The 19,339-nt window shown below is 40.4% G+C and overlaps 1 protein-coding gene across 1 annotated transcript; it reads left to right on the top strand.

Annotated features, from left to right (window-relative positions):
- The first annotated feature begins 195 nt into the window (after nucleotides 1-195).
- On the top strand, nucleotides 196-17,162 carry LOC129723436 (programmed cell death protein 4). Its single transcript, XM_055677662.1, has 4 exons — nucleotides 196-1,687; nucleotides 1,964-2,352; nucleotides 2,430-2,680; nucleotides 15,475-17,162. Exons 1-4 carry the CDS (start codon nucleotides 988-990, stop codon nucleotides 15,548-15,550), a joined length of 1,416 nt encoding a protein of 471 aa, XP_055533637.1. The 5' UTR covers nucleotides 196-987; the 3' UTR covers nucleotides 15,551-17,162.
- Nucleotides 17,163-19,339: the final 2,177 nt, after the last annotated feature.

The raw sequence follows: 19,339 nt of genomic DNA, 5'->3' as shown, positions 1-19,339 counted from the left end.
CGTTTTCTGGCGCTAGGCAGTGTGTGTTTGCGCGTGTTGCGCTACGTGCGTATTGTACCGGTGTAGGTTTTGTGTCGCGGACCAGCGCAGAAGCCGGTTTTTATGGTTGTGGTCGTCGGTTCGGTGGTTGCACTGGTGATGTTGTTCCCATTACCGTTCGAGTAGAGCCGCCAGCTAGCTAACGACCAGCTTGCGAATAGAGTAAACTTCAATGTTCAATCCTTCGGCAGAAGTCGGCAAAGTTGGACGTTCTTTGGTTGCTAGTGAAGCAAGTTTTGCAGTTACTCCCTCTCTTTCTCTCTCACACTTTGTGGTGTGTGTTGTTTAGTTCACTGATCAGAGAAGGTGAAGTGAAGCTGAAAGGTGGAGCAAAACGATCTCGGTGCAGTGTTTTTGTGCCAAGAAATCAGCGAAGGGGGCAGGAGCAAGGAGGCGAGAGAGAAAGAAGTAGAACGGAGTGCTTGAACGGTATTACGCAGTTTTTGCATCGTCAACTGAAGTTGAATTAAACGTGGAATATTTAGACAGAGGAAAAGTAAAGTGAATTTAGTACTATTCTCCGGTTGAAACCGATTCGTCGTTAGAGCTGTTTGTTTTGTATTGACGTTGGTTTTTCATTGGACAGTGTTGCAAAGTGTTAGAAATTGCTGGAACGAATTTTATCAGCCGGCGTCTGTTTTTCAAGGCCGGAGGACATTTTGTTTCCTCGAAACAAGTTTTTCAGAGATAGAAAGACTGTTTATTTTATAATTTGTAACCTGTATAAGCTAAGTGCGTGCATATTGCGTAAAGATTTCGTAAGTGAAATAAACTGATCTCAAGACGGTTTCGAAGCGGCGAGGAAAATCCTAAAATAACTCAGAGGTTGTCCACCTTTCGTGTGTGGGTGCGCACTGTGCGACATCAGTGTGGGTGATAACCAACTTGCCAAACAGTAACAAAGGAATTTGTAGTTGGAGTTTTGGTGTCCCGGGGACAACTGCCGTAATGATGGAGGTCGAAAAGTTGTTGAACGGGGATCATGCCACCCACAATGGTACCAATGGGCACCATGCGGGCTCTTTAAGTCCAACCGGCAGTCCGAAGGCTGCCATCAATGGAGCTGGTGATGGACTTATGAAAAAACCTACTGCCATTCTGGATGATAAGCATAAAAGACGTGGACGCAAGTTGTCTCGATCGAACAGTAAGGATGGTGTGCTGGGAGTCGCCGGTACTCCGAACTTCGTTGCCCCACACAGGAAATGGAAGAACAGTCGCCGATCACGCAACGGTTTCGGCCGTGGCTTACCGAAGAAGGGCGGTGCTGGAGGCAAGGGCGTTTGGGGCAAACCCGGCTCGGAAATCTACAACGAGATGGACGAAGAGGATCAGAACGACCCGAACTTCGACCTCGATGCCTTCAACAGCTCGCACAATATTGAGCTTAAGGAGGTCATCCCGGACATGACCGACGAGGAGTTCACCAAGAAGGTAGAACCGATTATACTGGAGTATTACGAGCATGGCGATACCCACGAGGTCGCCGAAAGTCTCGACGACCTCCTGAACATCGAGCGACGGCCATTGATCACCAAGATTGCCGTCGAGATGGCCTTTGAGCACAAGCAATCACAGCGGGAGATGACATCCGTGCTGATCTCGGACCTGTACGGCAGGACCATCACTAGCTGGGATATATGCAAGGGTAAGATAGGGCGTGTTTTTTTCTTCGAAAGAAAAGATATATTTACACATGTATAAAAATTTTATAAAGAATTCAAATATGTACTTAAAATGTTTAAAAAAATGATACAACTAAACAACAAAAAGCGAATAAGTTTGTCCATTGTGAGCCAAATTGAAAATGTTCCAAAATTCAAATTACTGTTTCCAATGATTGTTTACGATTTATAAAGAAGCGGTGGTAAACAAATCGAAAGGTGGACTTACTTAATTTCTCAACCTCGTCCCTTCCCGTTAGGTTTCGACATCTTGCTGGAGAACCTACCGGACCTGATCCTGGACACCCCAGATGCACCGCACATTCTGGGCAATTTCGTCGCCCGGGCAGTGGCCGACGATTGTATACCGCCAAAGTACGCCTACGACGCCGAGAAGGACGACGGCTCGCTGAATTTGCCGGCACGAGAAGCCTTGACGCGTGCCAACACGTTGCTCTCGATGCACCAGGGCTGGGGCCACCTGGACAATGTGTGGGGTGTTGGTGGTGCACTGCGGCCAGTGCAGACCATCACACGCCAGATGGCGATGCTACTGCAGGAGTACCTGCTGTCGCGCGATCTCGAGGAAGCGCAGCGCTCCATTCGGGAGCTCGAAGTGCCGCACTTCCACCATGAACTGATTTACGAGGTAAGTCCGTTTGAGTGATACGAATGAACAAATTCAACTCAGTCACTTACACACGGACTCTCCCACTTTTCGAACAGGCCATCGTTATCGCGCTGGAGGCGCTAAACGAGGCCACTGAAGAGGCATTCTGTGTTCTCTTCAAAACGTTGGACGAAACCTGTATGGTCTTACCGGAGCAAATGGAGCAGGGCTTCCGTCGCGTCTACGACGATATGACCGATATTGTGCTGGACATTCCTTTGGCCTATTCCATCCTGGATAGGTTTGTACAACGCTGCCAGCGCGCCGGTTTCCTCAGCGATGCTGTTATCAAGGATTTACCCTCAAGGTGAGTACTTCACGATTTAAGGTTTATTTCCCACGGAATTACATCGCATTTCAAGGCAAATGAATGGCACAGTTGTCTACCGCATTTCAATGCTGAGCTTGTTTACGTTTAGATATTATTGTGCGGTTAGTTTGTACAGCCGGTTACAACCTGCGCTGGCAAGTACGTTTCGTTTCCTGGTTGATCAGTTTTACTAAGGAACGGTAAAGCTCTGAATCATTCTTCCTTCTGTTTTTGTTATGGGATTGTGCTGTTCATTGCTACGCCGTCTCCGCAGTCGTCTACTTACGCCGGGGGGATATACTGCAAGTAGTAATAATAAAACCGGCTAGCGTGGCAGCAGCTCGGCCGCCGGTTCCTAGTAAAACCACGACAACAACACAAACAATACGAACGCGTTGCTATTATAGAACTGTGTTTAAAAATAGTCAATCGACCAGTATGAAGGAACATCATGAGGCGTTCAATGATTTTCAGACTGTCCCTTTCACGAGTGGTGGTTGTATTTATTTTGTCATTGGCAGTTTACAAATTTCTTTTGTCTTCTCGGGTCTAACAGGATTGAGTAGGTGCTGTTTGCAATACGTTATTGGTCCCGGACGCAACACGTTATGAATGTCGAATGCCATCGTCCCCTGCTTAGTAGTAGGTGTCACTTGCATTGTGGTTGGGGGGGTGTTTCCCTCCCCGAGTGCAAATGCAATAAGCGCATTGCACTGTGATAAACAAAGCGAGACGGGCAAGTGGCAGGTTTGTTAGGCTTGATTTTAAATCGGATTATGAAGTCTCAAGCATGTCAACTCGATACAGCGGATTTTTTTCGGTCGAATTTCGTCCAGAGATGGTGCAGCAGGCTGTAAATGTGTGCTGCCTGCTGCCTGTTCACTCGTCGCGTGTTATCTTTATGTTATGTTCATTCAGTCGTTATCAGTGGCACGATATTAGCACACCACTTGTTTGCGAGTTGGGAATAAAACTGGGGACATTTTGATTTATGTCACTTGTAATCATGTTATTGATTAAATGCAGTGGAAATAAAAGACTTGTTAACTAGCATTTTGTAATGGCGGAATAACAGCAGAAACCTTCGTTTTTGAAATATTGGTTGAGCGATGTCTATTTCAACAGGCGAAAAACAACAACAATTATTCCGAACTCGGGGAGTGAAAAAGTAAACCATTTCGTTTTAATTTACCAACATTCGCACACACTGACATCGAATTTCGTCCACCTTGTCTACGTGCTCCAAACACATTCTGGTCTGGATACGTGGTGCGATCTACGTTTTTTTTTCTCCCATGGTTCCTGGTCTGGATGGATGCACGTTTTCTTCCTCCCATTGCTGTCGAATACTCTGCATTTATTATTATTTTTGCCTTTCTATATTTGTACAGGGGAGTGTTGTGTGCGTTTTCAAACCGGTTAGAAAATTTTGCTCGAATACGCTGGGTGCATGTTGTTGTCTTTCTTAAGTATGCCACAACAAAATTAAACATTCGTCTTACAGATGATAGCTACAGATACCGAAGGTTAAATGTGGATCGTTAGCATACCGAGATTTTTTTTTTTCAAACTGCGCGTGATATTTATTTTCAAATAAATCCTATTCGATCGAGTATGACCGCGTGTTTTTTCAAAACATAAACATCCCATACTTGCTACACAGCACAGCAGCACGAGAAGGAAGCAGAAAACAGCGAGACTCTGATGCAATCGCCCAAACAGGTTACCATTCAGTCAAAACAATTTTTTGCTCGATACGCGATACCCGCCAGTACGTGTGACCTCGACACCGGTGGGATGACTTTATTCTATCTTTATCAATTCTGAATGATTTAAAAACAAAACCGTATCAGACAACCGGTCGATTATGCGATTTAGTGGTGACACCTGTTTGCCGAGATTATTTGGGTGAGGTCCATTTCAACGGGTGTGGCTCTGGCGTTAATCCTAATGTTTTGAATAATTTTAAGTGTTTTTCAGTAGCGACAAACGGTAGATCAAAAAAATTAATTAGATATCCGGTGGTAGAATTTTTTGTAAATAAATTTTCTACTCTGTTGACCTTCAATTACTATGCCATTTTGTTCTGATAATTTTTACTGCTTTACAGCGCTAATCAGAAACAAATCGCACAATCATTCAATGGGCGTAATGAAACGCAAACTTAAAACTAAGAACACGTGGTTGGCTCTTAGGTTGTTCAACTTCGAGTGTGTTGGGCAGTTTAACACATATTACCTACTTCATGGAAAAATAACAATAATTGGATATTGGTGAAACATGGTATTAGCTGTTAAAGGGAACCGAAGTTTAATGTTAAACACCCGATCGTGTCTTGAATATCCCCTTCTAAATTTTTCAATACTGTTTTTGTATCACAACTGACATGAATATTGATCAATCATTTTGGTATCAGTATGATAAATGCTGAAGGGTCAATCAAAAATTACTTCAGTAATTCGGTAAACGAAATGATTAATACCGTACTATTATGACACGTACATGACAGCTCTGTTTAGATCTTTCTGGAACAAGCCGTCTATGTTCATGTGTTAGTATTTGTGATTCTAGCATAAAAAACACACCCTTATGTTGCATTATAAAACCCATTGGGGTCCACTAAAAACTTATCGTGGCAGCAGATTGCTATCAAACTTCCAAAACATTCTAGAAATTATTGCAGCCAAACCCCGAAATGTTTGTCTCCGCTCACATTTTACAACCCCAAAAGTAATTGCGCAGACTCTCGGCCTGGTATCTATCGACGAGTTTTTTTTGCTTTTGCTTCTACGCCAAGCGGCTGGGAGAGTCAATAATAAATATTTTGTTTGCGCCGTCTGGTTGTATGGGTTTTTCGTACCATTCGTACGGTACAGTAACGATGATGGTGTAATTGTGAACCGGGCGGGTACGCACCGGTACAGAACACACCTTACCACCAGCGCTGCCGTAACAGGGAAACGACCGTGATAAAAGCATAAAATACACCGAGCGCTCGTAGTGGAAAGATGGTGCCGATAGCACACAATTACAAACGAAAAAAGCCGGTAAAATATATGTATGCATACGTGCTAAAGTGGTGAAAGTCTGTTTTTTTTTATCAGCGAACAACACAAATTGCGTCTTAGGGGCAAGGCTGGGTCAAAAGTGATAAAAACAAACCTCCCCAGCCAAATCCAACCCTTTCTACAGCATAACAAACAGCGCCACAAAACAACAACATTGGGTGGAATCCTCCACGTACAGATTGGTACGCACACTCTGTTGTAAACCACGTGGCTTTGCTAGTAGTTAACTCGAACCTTCTGTGTTACAATGCTGTGCGGAGATTTTTTGGGAATTTTCCACTCGCTCTACGCACCACACGGCTGGCCGCCAAAACAAAAATATTGCTTGGGCGCGCTGCAATATCCTATACAATTTGGGTGAAAATGCGTGTGGTGCTACACAGTCGCACAGCACATCAGGCGATGTTAGATTTCTCGGACTACGTGACAATCGGAACGTTGTTCGGGGTGGAGGTTAAGGGACCAAAAAACGAGTGGTGGTGGTTTGTTGTTGTTGTTATTTACATGGCGCCTCGCCTGCAGCTTGCCTTTTTCAAGGTCAAACCCGTACCATAAAACAGCACTCAAGGCGAAGGGGGGTTGTTTATGATTGTTTTTTTTTCTGGTTCGTTAGATAAAAATTAGAGGCTAAATACAAAACCGTTGCATAATGTATGAAATCATCGGTAAACAGGACTGTTTACAAACAAATTAGGCAACTGCGTATTAAGCTGTTTTTTACGAGTACCTCGAGGATACCGGTCAGTTTGGTTCCGGTGATGGCAACTCACGGTATTGAATATTTAATAGGGTATTCTAGTTCAATTCGGTTCGAGTCTATAAGTTGAATCTGAATCACATTTTATAGATTACCCAGCAAACAAATTGGTTCATATAACTCGCGCTCAACTCTGTGAAGTGAACCCTTATTTGGTAGAAAATGGCCATATAAGATGCATGAAATGCGTCTATGTGTACAAATCTGGAGGCCATATACGTACATTGTAAGAAAAAAATGGTTACGATTTTTTATAACTTCATGCGCATGCTCTCTTAAATGGCCTCATTCGAAACTTTAAATTGCATTCTATACGACTTAGAGGATTGACGCATTTTACAATTTTGTATGACACGTTAAATGGCTTCATATATAACCTGATATTGCGTTTTATAGGATTTAAGTGTTATACGATATAAACAAATTTAATTTTGCATTTTATGTAATTTCAAACCTGACATGCACATTTGAGCGACCTAAAATTAACATCCTTATACGACTTTTGGTTTGCTGGGTAACAACATTAACTTTTCGCTCGAGCTACGATTACGTAGACTTGTGGAACCAACCCAGTTTTTTTTTTACTTCCGATTTGCGATAGGTTTTGACGCAGGATAACGACTTTGTTCACTATGCCGGGTTTGTTAAAAATGGGTGACTGGTTAGTCGTTAGAATGGTTGATAAATGCCTATCGTGATTATGAATCACAGAAATAATAAATTAGTCAAGAGGCTGAAAGCACATAAAATGTAAGCCAAACGCTAGTGTAACATAATTTCTTTTCCATTCAATAACGAACATTCCCATGCCAAATAGCATAATAGTTGGGTATGACTGTTATTGATCCGAATAGCATAGAATTTTCCATTAGTAATGATTTGACTACCTTCTAAACAGCTTTTCGAAAGGTATATGGAAAAAAACGAACTACAAATTCGATTCAAATTACATTGAAAGCAAACATCATTTTTGGCTGTTTTTCAGAAACTGGAATTCGCTATCTCACGATTCGAAATGGTATCTGGGGTCGACTTTGGGATTCTGTGCATCATTTTATCATTATTACGGAAATATCCACATTGGGTGGTATTTGATCACTTCAGACCAGCCTTGTCGACCCTTCAGTCAGCGAAACGACTAAAGGTTGAATATCTCCGGTTTTTCAAAAACTGTTCCAGTTTTATTCAGCTTGAATTCATTCCCTTCGCATGTACGGTGTTTTTAGTATTTTGTACATTCATGCTCTTTTGTTGTTAGATTTTTATCGAACTCCACTCACATCTTCAAAATTTCGTATACGCCAGTGACTATAATCGCCATTAGTAAAAAAATCTTTTTCAGCCTTTCTTGAGCAAAATACGGTGCAACATTTTTGAATCGATAATCAAACAAACTTCTATGAAAGCTTAGAATTTATATACCTAGTTTTCTCCAGTTTTTTTATTTGGAATTCTTCCAATTGTTTTCAAAAAAAGGTTGGCATCGCTGTTTTAGACTGTTTCCCAGAAACCGGGAGTCGTCATCTTGGACTTCAATGCGTTAATGTGAAGCCTCTATGGTTTCGGAAATATTTATATTGGATAGTATTTTGTCATTTTCGGCTGTTTTTCAGACACTGGAAGTCGCCATCTTAGAATTCAAAATGGTGTCTGTGGTCGATTTTTAGCTTCTGTGCATCATTTTGGTTCCAGATATTGGTTGAAAATCGGCCATTTTCTGCTGTTTCCCAGAAACCGGAAGTCGCCACTTTATAATTCAAAATATTGTCTGAGGTCGATTTGTGGCTTCAGTGCATCATTACGATTCCGGAAATTTCCATGTTGAGTGGTTTTTGGTCACCTTCGACTATTTTTCAGGAACCAGAAGTCGCCATCTTGAATTTCAGAATCGATGGCATTTGGAGACAATTTTTGGCCCTGAGCGACATTCTGGTTCCTGAAACACCCATATTAGGTGGTATTCGGTCATGTTTCAGCTGTTTTCCAAAAATCGGAAGTTTCCATCTTAAATTGAAAAATGGCGTCTGGAGTTGATTTTGACTTCTGTGCATCATTACGATCATTTCAGGCTGTATCCCGGAAACCCTGGTTGAAATATCTGTTCAAATTGTCTTTCCAGACCTCCCCCTTCCCGAACACGAAGAAGTGCTAAACCACCTATAAAAAAAATTTATGTTCGATTTGTATAAGAGAAAAGGGAGAGCTGTCGAACCCATCACTAAAATATTTTTTTGCTCCCTAAAACATCCACTTACCAAAATTGGTTCCATTTGCTTGATTAGTTCTTGGGTTGTGAAGAAATATGTTGTATGGGAGCCCTCTTTTTCAGAAGAGGGAGGGGTGTCGAACCACCATGAACATTTTTTGCTCCCAAAAACTTTAACATGCCAAATTTGATTGTATTTGCTTGATCGGTTCTCGAGAAAAAGGAAGGGGTCTCACATCACCATGGATATATTTTTTGGCTTTAAAAACTTTTGCCAAATATGTGGCAAAATTTTGTGTTTCATTTGTGTGGGACCCCTCCCTTCCAGAATACGGAGGGGTCTCGAACTATCTTAGTAACCTTTCCCGGCCCCTGAAACCCGTGTATACAAAATTTCACGCCGATCGGTGCAGTAGTTTCTGAGCCTATATGGATCAGGCAGACAGACAGAGAGGACTGCATTTTATATGTTTAGATTATTATAATTTTAATTGAATTTATCTTTGGAGTAACTGAAAAAACTTCTGCTTAGGGTAGAACTTGCTCTTTAGGATTTGATATAAAAAACTGATTCTGAAAATGTTATTCAATATTTTCTCAAAAATTCAAACGGTTTACCAACGGGTGGTAACTGAAGTTTAGTAGTTTTGACGTAGAATTACGTCTTAGGGCAACACTTATGGGGGTACAAATTGGAAAAAAAAGAAAATAAAATCATCGAGAGCGTCACGAAAATTGTTCACTTTCCAATGCCCAACACTCAGTCAGTTTCCTAAGAATTTCATGCTAACAACAACAGACTGGGAAATTGACTATGCTGCCACCAAAATGCGGATGCGTACTTAAACGTCGCAGCTTTTTTCATGCCCCTCCCCCTTCTCCCATTTGGTCACAGAATATCAACCCCCCCTGAAAAAAAAACGCAGCATTAGATTCCCCCCTCCCTCTTCCATTCTAAGAAAAACACAAAAATACAAGTTGCAACATCAAAAAAATAATATTAAAAAAAAATCCCTGTCAAATTCAATTTATTATCCTTTCATACATGTACACGGCATTTCATATGGTATTTGCGCTCTGGATTAATGTCCTCTTTATTCAAGAATTTGTCTTGTGGTACGAGAAGAAAAAAACTATCCGTGTATGGGGCCGTTCCTAAATCACCTGGTCATAAAGAGGAGGCCGGGGGGGTTTGTCAAAAGACTATGGAAGACCACGAAAGACCACGCCCGGGGGTGGGGGGGGTTAACGAAATGAACACATGGTCTTTTTTACTGACTTATAATTTATTGTTGCCAGCAAGTCACGAATAAAGCTTTTGCATTTTTTTCTCTGAAATGTAAAATATGTATACTAAAAGTTTAATAACAAAAATGTAAAAATTCACCTATAATAAAGAAAAGTGCATTTTTGGCACCTGACAAATGAGCCGTTGCAGAACAAAGTGGTCTAAAGACCATTTTTTTCGAAAATGAGTTTTTTGCATAAACCGCATCAACTAAAGAAGCTGCATTTGGGACATGAAGAAAATTTCGATAAATCAAACTTTCTAGCTGATTTATACCGTGTTGAAATTTCGTCCGAAACAGAATGGCCATTCTGTTTCGAAACAGAGTGGTCTATGAACATAAATCGGTGTAATACTATCATATTGCCAGTAACATGTAGCATATTACATGTGATAAGTAACATGTCACTTGTTTTGTACATGCCACACGTGATATGTAACATGTTACACGTAATGTAACACGAAAAATATAACGTGAAATATTATGCAATATGTAACATGTTGTGTTACATATAATGTTACACGTGACATCTTAAATGTGAGTTGCTATATGTAGGGTAAGGTGGGGCAAGATGGGTCACGGGGCAAAATGGGTCAGTGCCGTTTTTGAGCTTGAAATAACTTTTTTGGTGATGACACTAATTTTGCATGATGCGTAACGTGTTTTCGACTATATATCACGTGTCCAAAGTTCATATTTGCATACTGCTTGTTTTTAATAAATAAAATATTTTTTTTGCTAAGCTTCTTACGCGATTCACACTTTTGAAAAAACGTGTTCTCTTGTCGTACGCTATATGATTTGAAGTAAACCTTTGTTGCAGCAGCAGTTTTGCTCATGATGAACTAAATTATATGCTTTTTAGCATAAATAAATGTAAAATAATCATGAATATCACAATCGCGAACTAAATTAATGATTGGGGCAGCATGCGTCACCAAAGACGAGGCAGTATAGTTCGCATCGACAGCTGATTTTTCAATATTAACGTTTCATTTAAGGCTAGATTCGACGTAAACGGTGTTGTCACTCCGGAAAAAAACTTTCATTGTTTCAATAAGTCGACAGTAGAGAAGTTCTACAAAATGCTGCAGAAAGCAATCGTCGAGGAAAATTTAACGCCTTCGGCGGTATAACATGGATGAGATGACTCAATATTGTCGTTATCTATGAAGAAAAGGCATTTCTTGCTATCCGTAAAAAGTTCATTGATATTTAATCATAATTTTGTGCTGTTTGAGAGGGTGACCCATCTTGCCCCGCCTTTTTTTAACAGGGCAAAAAAACAACCTTTTCTAAAAACTCTGCAAAAGCGAACCGGGCAGGAGAGCATAACAAAATCATAACTCATCAATAGTATATTAAGCTATGAGGACTTATCGTGTTATTCGAAAGATATTCACGTCTCAAACATACATATGAAAATATCATAAAATTTTGATATCATATCTCGATATGCCTTCAATAAGATATTTGAGTTGATTTTAAATATCTGATTAAAAGTAAATTTTTAAGTGAAAATTGTTCGTCATTGATTATTTATAATATATTCAGTTATGCATTCAGTGTTCAATGAGTTGAAAATATTGAATCGGTCATTTTCGCGATTTTCAATGCAAATTATTGGTTTGTTATTGAAATATCAAGCTTTGTTATTCATATAGTCTTGGAGGAACAATATTTTGGTATTATTTTTTGTTATTTTACCAACTATGTAAACCATATTAAGATCAAAATGAGGTGTATTTCCAATATCTGGTTGTGATATTATAATGATATTTTGTCCTGCTCGGGATATCTCGCATATCAATGCTCCGTCGCTTATCACCTTTAACCAGGAGGTACGTGGACCAGTACCAAGCGGGCTTCATGGGAGCCCGTGCCATCGTCTCAATCCGACAGATTTTACAGAACTGTTGCGAGTACAATGTACGCACAAATCACATCTTCATCGACTTCACGGTAGCCTATGATACAGTCGATCGAGAACAGCTATGGTAGACCATGCACGACAACGGATTTCCGGATAAACTGACTCGATTGATCAGAGCCACCATGGCGCAAGTGATGTGCTACGTGCGTATTTCGGGGATACTCTCAAGCCCATTTGAATCGCACAGAGGGCTAAAACAAGGTGATGGACTTTCCTGTTTGTTGTTCAACATCGCCCTTGAGAGTATGATCCGGAGGGCGGGCATCGACACGAGAGGAACGATTTTCAAAAGGGCTGTTCAGCTTGTGGGCTTCGCGGATGACTTTGACATCATAACAAGTAACTTTTTGACGGCGGAGAAAACTTGCACCCAACTGAGAGCCGAAACTGGTGGAATTGGACTTCGAATGAATGCGTCAAAGACAAAACGATTGACGAGTTCGTGTGTTTAAGGACAGTGGTGACCGCCGACAATTACACTAGCAAAGAGATCCAGAGGCGCGTTTCAACGTATCCAATATCCGATTCGTCATACATTCACAGACTATAAACAAATCGCAAGATCAATCTTTTGATGTATGTGGAATCAATTAAGAATGTTCAAAATTACTTGAATAAAAAAATGGCCGGGAAGAGGTTTGCGGGGTCGGCTAGTAATGTATAAACCCCCGTTCCAACTGGTCAACTTGACTTGTTTGATGTCTCAAAGGTGAAGCATTTCTGAAAAGTTTGTAACCAAGAAAAAAACAAAATGTAGTTCATGCTTCCTGTAGTTGGTGATCGATGCTCGTCTTCGGTTTAGCACGCAACGAATCAAACAGCGAATATCTCTTTTTTGGAACTTTTCTACGGTTACGTGGAGCGTCTCGTGTAATTCTACGACATTGCTTGTTTACCTTTTTTGTTTTGATCCGTCTTTTTGTATTCCGATTCTTGTTTGCTATTTCACATGTTTTAACTAGAGCTTTATGTCAAAAAGTGTGGCAGTCATTTCGCAGTGTAAGCACTGACGACGTATGCAGGTGAATTTTATTTAGTGGTTAAGCTCAAAAGTTTCAAATTTCAGTTCTGATGGCATGGTATTTGATGCCAATAACGAAGTAAAAAAATAAGAGAACAACAACGAGCATGTGCCTTTCTATTTAATCATAAAAGAACTATTTTGGCTATGAAGGATGAGTTGGTATTAGTTTTTTGCTTTACATGCCTTTTTTAAGTGCTTATTATGCACTAAAAATTAATTACCGCTAGTTACAAAATAATACATTGAGTATTGCATAACCAGCGCCATCTGATTGTCGTGTGTACAATTGACGCGTTTAACGCGAATTCGTGTCATTCAACAATGAAAGCCTTTCACTCGCTATGGCCACGAAGTAAAAAGCAAATCTAAGTGGTGATTTCGATTCATCATTTCAAACTAAAATTGGTTTCGAACGAAACCTTTTTGTGAAGCTGGTTTGTTGTGTATGCTATACCAACAACAAACCATTCGGCTTCGAATCGATATTTTATCTTTGACATAATGAGGTGTCTGGCGTGTGGCTCGCCTTCCAGTGACACGCACTGTTGCATAAGCATATATGAATTTGTTAATTAAGCAGCAGTTTTGAGGAGATTCATTATTGTCTGAGGGCTAGAATTTAGCATTCGATGTTGTAATTGAACGATGTAGAATAGCGAAAAGTTCTATCACACCATATTTGATCCTAGTAAACCGCGATCCACATAGCTGTTTCCTTCTGTGTGCAGTCATTCTGGTTCAGTTCAGCTGCACTCAGTGCAGCGTTGCTTGCAGACGCCGATCGAGATGCATATTACATGTACACGTTTTCTAGTTGTTTTTTTTTTTCGCTTAAACCACCGCCATGTTTGCCCTCAGATTGACACCGTTGCCACATTTTGTTGGTCACCGGCTGCGTTTGGTTACGGTTCTCCCAATCGCAAAAGTTTTGCGCTCTCGAAGTGAAAAAAGTTTGTGCAGTGTTTGCATATTCGACTTTACGCGGAAGCATTGAAATTTTACACGCTCGAATTTCCGCTCCATTCTGTCCTGGTGAGGGAGTTGACGAAGCATTATTTTTTTCCTGTCTTTATTTTGCTAAAACATTCGCTAGTCCTCCGTCCTCTGCCACTGTGCTGACATCGTCGCCGGTCGATCAATCCACCCGTCATCACGCCATCACGATTCGTCCTAGTCGCGAATACACGTTTTGAAGTGTATATATATATATATGTACACGAAATAGGAGCAACATAACCGGTCAGAAACCGGCATTTTCTTGATGCCGGTTCTGTGTTTGTGCAGGTTCCCAGTCGTAGCAGCTTTTTCTTGATACTTGACTCAGTATCAATGCCGGGAGGGTGAAGTGGAATCAAGCGAACCACTTAAATCCATTTGAAAAAAAAAAGTATGGCTAGTAATGGGTGAAATAGACTAAGCGTTACGCCAATGGAGTGATTAATAATATTGGTGTTGAAACGTGATTAATGATTGTTAAACTTGTTAACTTTAAAATAGTTTTGCGTTCTACATCCGCAGTCACCTCCACTCTTTAAAAATCAGTACACGAACGACCGGTTTGTGCGCGCAGAGCACCGTGTGGGATGGCAAATCATTCTGTTTGTTTAGCTTTAGCTCCACCGCAGGTATGAATATTGTTTGTTAATTCAAGTTATGACCTAAAATTTATATTCACGTTTGCAGTCACCTCTAGACATGAGCGCGGATCTTGCTTTGTTGCATTTTAGTTAAAAAGATTGATTCATTGATGTGCCGTTTCCGTAGGTTTGATCGTTTTACCATTTATTCTCAAGAAGGTAAACGAACTTGGTTTTTTACTGGTTAAATTAGCCCAACAATGGACGTCCTTTATTTTGCATCTGCAGTAATGTTGGTGTTTTGGTAAAACTGCAACAGGTCGACCACAAATTTTGTATAGTAAAAAACCGGTTGAACCCAATTTGCGTCTCGTTCCTCGCTTTGCACATCTGCATCGTTTCTGTTTTACACATTGATAAAAAGATGTTGTTTGACGGCAGGGATTGAATGTTGTGCTAATTATCAACATGCTAGGGTCGACTGGGGCAAAAACATGAAACAGACAAATATATTTGTATAAAAACTGTATTTTTTTGTCAATCCTCTACAAAACAAACAATTTTTTTCTAGTTTTAAACCTTTTTAGGAACACTTAGAATATGGCCTTGATGCTATATTGTGCCAGTTTTACCTTTTACCGAGGTTGACCTTACGAACAGTGTTGTTTGTTATTAGGTGCTTAAATTCCGTGTAGAAAGGGCATATAAAATAGGAAATAAATATGGCCATAAAACTTACACAACTATGGCAACTAGTGTTTATTCATATTGTCGAAACCGGGTGTTATCCTGTTAATTATTGGATGAAGTTTGACTTCTTCAGTTTGTTGGAATTGTAATTGTTGTCTTTCTTGGTTATTCTTTGACATCAGAATACTGAACATTAGGTTTACTATATCAATCAATTGTTAATGAAAACTATTTCTTCTAATTCCAGAGGTCGCAAACGTTTCGTTTCCGAGGGTGACGGTGGTCGCATCAAACCGGTCAATTTGAGTGCCTGCGACTTTTAAGGACTCTCATCTTACGCATGTGTCAACAGCAACAGCAGCAGCATCAGCAGCTAAAGTATCGATTTAACACCTCAGCTTTTAGTTTCTTTTTTGTGTTTGGCGTGTCAATGGAATAAAAACCGGGCAGCAAAAAACAACCGGTCCCCCCTCTTTACGCACAGACATGTGTGCAGCATTCCCGGAAAACGGTGTGAAGATGGAGCTTTCCCGGTGGCGCCGGGGCCCTTTCAGCCCGCAACATTTGTTTTTATGAGAAGAGTGAGATTTGAAAGAAGTTTTTCCATCCTGCAAAACGGATACGAATACTACTTATAAGACCACCACACATTACTCTGTCTACCTGTCGAGAGTCAAGAGCGGAAGCCCACTTTCCCGCGGGTTGTTTGCACCGTTAGATCGCAGGAAGAATGGACACTCTCTTTTTAATAGCGGTAAGATATATGTAGAACACTCACAGCAGCATCTTTTATGCGATTTACATCATTTGCTACTATCAAGTATTAGGCAGAGGCCGATCACCGCCAGCAGAGCGAATACGGATGATAAACTAAACTTTAAAAAGAAGGAAAGGGATAGTTCTGTCGGAGGAAACATATTCATCGTAACCTATTTATACAAAAAAAAAATGAACGGAAAATTCTAACTACTATTGAAACCACTATTTGAACACATATGTATAATCTAAAGAAAAGCAAGAAACTAAGAAAAAAACTGAATGGAACCTACTATTGATAACAAAACTTGTTTTACGCGAAATTCAGCAAAAAAGTTGTAAAATTACACACAACACTAAAGTAAACCTTCGAACACGTATAAGCAGAAATAAAAATAATTAGTAGACTAAAGGGTGTCCTCCGTTTACAAACTCAAGCACTGGACAAACCCCGCCCTAGCATTTAGGCAATTGTTGTTTGCGACAAACGAAAAAAAGTGTTTCGTTTAATTCATTTAGCGTTCCATGTTTTAATCCAAGAAGATCCAAGAAGCCTTATTACTAACTTAGTAGCACAATATGTAGTGGTAGTTGAGTGAACTTATTTCTACATATCGGTACATTTACTTGCGCGCGTTGTAGAAGCCTAATTAGTAAGAGGACGCATTTTTCGCATATTTTTCATTAAAATCAATTTTATTCCGAAAAATTTCTCGTTCTTTGCTTGAAATTTTCGCTTCTAATTCCAAGATTGAAGGTTTGAACGGTTGAATTGATATAAGAAAAATGCTACCTGATTACACATTAGTATCCCCATTTCTCGTAACTATTCAACGTTTCCTGTCGACACGAAATAAAATTAACAATATCTTAATATTCTAATCGCAAATGTCGAGAGAGAAGAGCACCCCGTGTGAATCAGTGTTTTGTTTTCCATTGACTTGACGATACTATTTTGCTTTAGTTGGATAGCAGCTGTCTGTCCTAGTGGTAACCTTCCCACTTTCGATATCTTTGCAAAGGCAAATTTTGATCACCGGTGAAATGAGAAAAAAAGAAACCGTATATGTTAATATTCTTAACGCATAGTAATACTATATCGTACTGAGTTAAGTTGCAGATAAAAATGCAAAGAAACCATGAAAATAAATACATGCAATTATTGAGCATAATAAAAAACGTCGCGTTAGCATTAGTGCTATGTGATAATCACATACCTTGCTATGTTTAGGTTAAACTGAACTACAGCTCATAGGGGATTAACAACTGAAAATTGCGGCAAGATGAAATTACCCCACAATGACCTTATCTAACTTGGTAGGTAACTTTTAGCACATGTAGGAAACGTTTATCTAACCATAATTGTACCTATCACAAAGGAATTCTAGAGAAAGCACGGCTTTGTGTTGGCGATCGTCGATGATGCTACCGGCGAAGAAATCCCAAGATGTATCTCGTTAACGAATCGGGCACACTATGGAGTCCGAAAGACGTACTTGAATTGGACCGAATTTTTCGCACCACGCAACTTATCATCTATGTGTTGCGTACCATCGACGTTAGAGAGCAGACAGCAGACCGCATTTACTTTATATACTTTATGGCCGATTTTGGGTTCCTTTTATAGAAGTCACATTTTGGTGAAATACAAGTAAGGTGAGTTAAGTGTTATTAGGGACATCGCTCGGGCGTGCATTTGTGAATGTATCGGAAATTTGTATTCCCATTTTTAGTTTACACCCCTTTTCAATAATCGAATAGGGTACTCGATTCGTAAGAATCTCGAGAATGATTGTATACCAATTCCCCGTAAACCATTATCCCGAAACCAGTTTCCCCGAAATATATATCCCCGAATGTACCGATTTCCCGAAGTAGATGCAACTGACCAGACTGCGTTGAGGCAGAAGCGCCGGCACGCCCACGACGCGACACTCCTGCAGAGCAGGGGCACGCGCAGACCCGCGACCCAACAGCCCTGTAGTCCGAGTCATCCCAGTCTTCAGAACTAATCTTTTTCTCAAAGTCACGGATCTAGTTTGCGGACTTTCCTTACCTACATTGATCTATCGACTTGAGACTCTAAGCCTTGGAGACCTGCTGTTGAGAGTTTGCGTGTCCCAGTCTTCGGTTTTCAAGGTCCAAGAAGGGAATATCGACACAGCAATTTAATACCATGCTCTACCAGCCTGTCCAATAATATCTTTTTATAAAAGACTTTCATGGCTGGTATGACTGTTAAACAGAAAAGAAAACTCTTCCGATATCTCTTGTTGGCTTCTCGGAGGGAAGGATTCATGTTGCCATAATTACAAAGGCGCTTCCGTTTTCGGTGTGCACGCCAAAGCAAAAGTAGGTATACTCAACAGGCTTCGGAATGGCTGACGGATTCCCGTTCACTCCTTTAATATATACTAGTGGATGTTGCATCACCTTAGGAAAACGAACGAACCTATAAAAAGGTGAAAAATAGGTTAGAAACATTTGAAAGGACATTTTCCCACTTCATTCCATATCTATTAAAAGTTAGATTGATCACCTTTCTATATTTCCTACGTGAAACTTTTGTGCACGATTTCCAGCATGCATTGTTTCTCACATAGAAATTGTATTTTTTCGAGGATTCGATTCCGGGGAAATGTTACACTCGGGGAATTGGATTTTCGGGAAAATGTTATATTTGGGGAAACGGTACATTCGGGGCTATATCATTCAGGGAAAAAACATTCGGAAAATTGGGTTTCGGGAAAAAGGTTTTCGGTGAAATGTTAGACAACTCACAACTCTCGAGAATAACATTTGCGGCAAAAAATGGACGAAAATTGCCGATTTTTAATGGGTTTACCTTTAATCACACTGACGAAACTACTCATGCATCATCAATCATAGTAACCCATGATTTAGCAATTTGGCAGCTCTATCAGTCAAACTGTGTTAACTTAAGTTTTTTTTTTGTAAGATTTGGACCACTGCGACCATTATTTTGATCTTTTGTGGTATAACTTGAGTTAACTGTGATGGCGAAAAAAAGTGAAGCTACTCCGTTCAGAAGTGTGCGCGTTCAAAGAACGGTACCCCGCCGCGTCAGAAACGGACATCGTGCGGCACTTTGTGGACGCTGGGTATGCCCGTTCCGGCATCTACAACATCTTGACACTATTGGACAACGATCAGAGCATAGAAAAAAAGCCCGGTTCCGGACGACCAATGACCCTGAGCGACAAGAAGCTTCAAAGGATGGAAGAGGAAGACCAGACCGAGGGAAAAGTGGCTAAATCGCTGCGTGCACTTGGCCGGGAGGTTGGTGCATGCGGTAAAACAGTGAAAAAGTATCTGGAGAGCATGGACATACATGT

The sequence above is a fragment of the Wyeomyia smithii genome, chromosome 1 (genome assembly GCF_029784165.1).
Source record: "Wyeomyia smithii strain HCP4-BCI-WySm-NY-G18 chromosome 1, ASM2978416v1, whole genome shotgun sequence".
NCBI classification, from domain to species: Eukaryota; Metazoa; Arthropoda; class Insecta; order Diptera; family Culicidae; genus Wyeomyia; species Wyeomyia smithii.
The sequence above is the reverse complement of the archived record's forward strand: the minus strand, read 5'-3'. Positions and strand labels throughout refer to the sequence as shown.

Bases quoted from the DNA above. Each gene is read 5' to 3' on its own strand.
- LOC129723436 (XM_055677662.1), top strand. From the start codon at position 988: ATGATGGAGGTCGAAAAGTTGTTGAACGGGGATCATGCCACCCACAAT. The intron at 1,688-1,963 runs GTAAGATAGGGC...CCTTCCCGTTAG, and splicing joins TAGCTGGGATATATGCAAGG to GTTTCGACATCTTGCTGGAG. The intron at 2,353-2,429 runs GTAAGTCCGTTT...CTTTTCGAACAG, and splicing joins ACCATGAACTGATTTACGAG to GCCATCGTTATCGCGCTGGA.